Below are 3,705 nucleotides of genomic sequence, written 5' to 3' on the forward strand. Positions count from 1 at the left end.
AGAGAGAGAGAGAGAGAGAGAAGGAAAAAGAAATATATTAGTGATTTAAAAAGGAAAAATTAAATCAAGTACCCCCTTTTTCAATGTGTGCTATTAAACTTCTATAATCTTTTTATCCATATCTTCATTGCTGTCTTTCCCAATAATTCGCATTTTCCAAATTAAAGTCAAACAAAAATACAGTTGTGCGCATAATCCAATTTTAACTGATAAAAATCGAAATCGAGAGTGACTATGCTCAAATAAATATCAAGAATATGATGAATAATTATTATATATTGCAATTTATACCGGGGTGTATTTTTCTGTCGTGAAAATTTCTCAGCGGATAGGGGTTCCCATTGAGTCCGTTCCTCTTCCTTAAAATGGTCCACGGGTGGCAATAGTGCCTCTAATTCCGATGAAAGAGACGCATCGCTACACGAGCCGTTGCTCCTCGTTGTTGTTGCAGGCGTCGGTGTCAACGTTGGCGAATTTGCAGACATTTCTGGTGTGACCGGCGTCTTCTTGAGTTCCTTTTTCTCTACATTGTCGGAAGCGATGTTCTTGGGATTGTTTGTCAAAACATCTTTTGAAGTTTCTATGCCCTCATCTTTCATAGGTTGTCCGGGAGAAAGAAGGCGACGAACATGAGCCTTTACCGCAGGATCTGCATAATTTTTTTCTTTTTAATATCTTATATAAATGTTTCTACATATTCTGTATATATTATTTTATTGTCATTATACATAAAATATTACGAATATATTTGTTATTAAATTACGTTTATTTATAATGTTTTTTAACATCGAATTGTCTTCAACCAAAATTTCGATGAAATATTACGTTTATAAGTGAAACTTAATATAGAAATTATGTTAGAATCTATTTGAAATTAATTAAAAAATATCGATTAAAAGATAACATATCAGAAATGTTTAATAAAAATATGAAAGATTGTCTGACAACAAATTATTTGTTATCAGAAAAAATTAAAATTAGCAGAGTTTAATAAATTTATCTATTTATATTATATAATTAAAACTAATAAAGATAATAATAACAATAATAAAAACAATCTGACAATATTATAAACAAAAAACCAAAAAGTGCCCCTTGAGAGATCAATGTAACCGTCTGATAGAAAATTATTTGTCGCTCTTGTGCATCGTTTAAAAGTCACTCGTGTGGATAATCACGCGTCCTTGATCATCGGCCATCCCCTTCCGTAAGGGGTAAGTGCGTAACTTTTTCTGTTCATCGCGTTAGCTGCGATGATTATTACAACGTTAATTCTATTATTATTGTAGTTCAGGTTCAAGAACGTATACAGACAATGATCTATCATTAGATCGCGTACGATCGTAAGAGTTCAGCAACCTTGTGAATACATAATGAATTTGTATTTATAGTATAGACAGTGTTTGAATAATATACATATATAAAAAAATCATAAATTTCATGTAAAAGATTAATATATGTAAGCTTGTAAATTTTATATATATTAATCATAAATTATTAAGAAATCTCACTTACCCCTTCGCAGTTTCAGAGTAACGGGATCTGAAGACAGTCGTAGACATTTTAGTACTGAAATAAATAAAAAATAAAATTAACTTTAAATTAAAACTAACTTTAAAATCAAAACTTGTATTTTTTTTATTCTTTCTTTCATTCTAGCTACTCTCTCGTTCTTAAATAAATTATTTTCCTATATATATTTCTTATTTCTCCAATAAATAAATAAATAAATAAATAAATAAATAATAATGTCGTATCTATAATTCTAAAATGTAGCATTATTCTCTGTGAAATATACAAAAATTCATATAATTTAAAATTGATATCTATAAAAAAATTAATTTGTATGATAAAAATAATTCGGAATATATCATATATACAATTTAATATAATTTTTTAAATTATTGTCATTATATAATCAAAATAAATTATCTTACAGATTCTGTTTTCTGAAGTATTATCAAGTTCGATTTCAATAGTCATGTTCAATTAATAAAATCGAAACTTGGATTAATCCATTGCAGTTTATATTATATTACGTTTTATATGTTGAATCATATTGCCTTCAGTGACATTTAATTTATGATAAATAACAAAATACAAATATAAAAAGAAAATCGATTTCCAAAAGCGTGAAAAATCGCAATTATTTTGTTTTTACCATTTACGTTTCAATGAAATATTTTTTAAACTTAGTACAGTATATATATAATATAAGTTAAACATAATTTAGTATAGTATTATTATCTCCCTACACTTGAACTTGCAATTACGGGAAAGCGATGATAAATCTGTAAGATAATTTATTTTGATTATATAATGACAATAATTTAAAAAATTATATTAAATTGCGCGTGTGTGTGTATGTACCATACCTATATATATGATATATTCCGAATCAGCAATTAAATTCAATTTTGACATAATTTAAAAATCAAGAAATAGACTTAATAAATGTAATATTTTTTTACCTTCTTTCGTACTGAATCGATTAACATCAACTTCGTTCACCCTGAGTATGACATCACCAGCTTCGACCTAAAAAAAAATCAAGCAAAAATCTCTATAAAAAGTACACATTATATGAACATTATATATAATATATACATATATACACATAATATATTTATTATACGTCAATTAATTTTGTTATAGTAATTAAATAATATCTCTGATAATTAGCTAATGTGATTTTAAATAATAGTTCTTATAAATATTTATCTACGCATATCAATACATTGTCAAACGCATGGTCGATTGAAAACGCATACGATCGTTGTTGCGTGAAAGCAAGTCCTGTTACGAAATTATATTGAGGGCAAGACAAGTTCAATGAAAGGATACTAGTTTATCTGCACCAGTTGCTTTAACAGTATGACATTTGTTCAATCTTTATGAACAAAGATATTCTATATACACAATAGAAATGTACAATATTTGCATTTTTATAGAATTAAATATGATTACTTTTTAATAATATACAGTTTTTATAATATATTTAATTTAAAAGTGATGTTCGATTTTAGAGACAGATTACATAGAATAATATATGTTATATTATCAATTTTTTAATTCAAAAGATGCGAAATATGATAACAATAAATAAAATAACAAATAATGAAAACAACAATTAATAATGTGTACTTTCTAAACACCAATTGTTTTATTAACATAAATATCTGTTTTCTTACGTTACATAATTATTTAAATGAATTTTTACATAGAATTGAGATTCACCTGACAAAGAGCCATGTACTCAACATAATCATATCTATCCCTTTTAAAATGTCCATTCAGAAGGAACTCGAAAGGTCGCAAACAGCACGACAAACAAGACGCGAGTTTAGGCATTCGCTGCGCACTTTTAGAACTTTAGACCACGTTAGAATTTTGAATTCTTTATTCACATTGAAAGAGCAACGACAGCTCGTAATCGACAAAATGCAACTGATCGAGTGCGAATCGCAATGTGGAGATTTCGGCTGGTGGCCAATTGTATTTTCGGATCCGCAATGACATTGACTTTTCTCTCGCTGCCCTCTAATCCGTCCTCTAATCAACTCTAATCAATCATTCTGCGCACAATGCACTTTGTTTTATGTAAATAATTATATATATATACATATATATATATATATATATGAATAAAATTAATGAAGAAATGATTACGCGGTAATATACAAGACTCATCTATATATATATATA

At 27.3% G+C, this 3,705-nt stretch overlaps 1 protein-coding gene across 12 annotated transcripts in view; it reads right to left on the reverse strand.

The window, feature by feature from the left end:
- Window positions 1-3,705, reverse strand: part of LOC108747221 (PH and SEC7 domain-containing protein 1) — a 22,349-nt gene that overhangs the window by 11,268 nt on the left and 7,376 nt on the right. For 10 of the 12 annotated variants that reach the window (XR_001939225.1, XM_018484569.1, XM_018484575.1 and 7 more), the window contains exons 2-4: window positions 2,472-2,538; window positions 1,516-1,569; window positions 292-649 (exon numbers count right to left, since the gene is read on the reverse strand). Coding sequence is in view for 11 of the 12 variants with exons in the window: in XM_018484569.1 (XP_018340071.1) it covers window positions 292-649; window positions 1,516-1,569; window positions 2,472-2,538 (479 nt within the window). In the remaining variant the exon portion in view is untranslated. Of the gene's footprint in view, window positions 1-291; window positions 650-1,515; window positions 1,570-1,937; window positions 2,069-2,471; window positions 2,539-3,237; window positions 3,424-3,705 lie in introns of those variants that run through there. The other 2 variants (XM_018484568.1, XM_018484573.1) reach the window with 2 other exon arrangements.

The sequence above is a fragment of the Trachymyrmex septentrionalis genome, unplaced genomic scaffold (assembly GCF_001594115.1).
Source record: "Trachymyrmex septentrionalis isolate Tsep2-gDNA-1 unplaced genomic scaffold, Tsep1.0 scaffold196, whole genome shotgun sequence".
Classification (NCBI taxonomy): Eukaryota; Metazoa; Arthropoda; class Insecta; order Hymenoptera; family Formicidae; genus Trachymyrmex; species Trachymyrmex septentrionalis.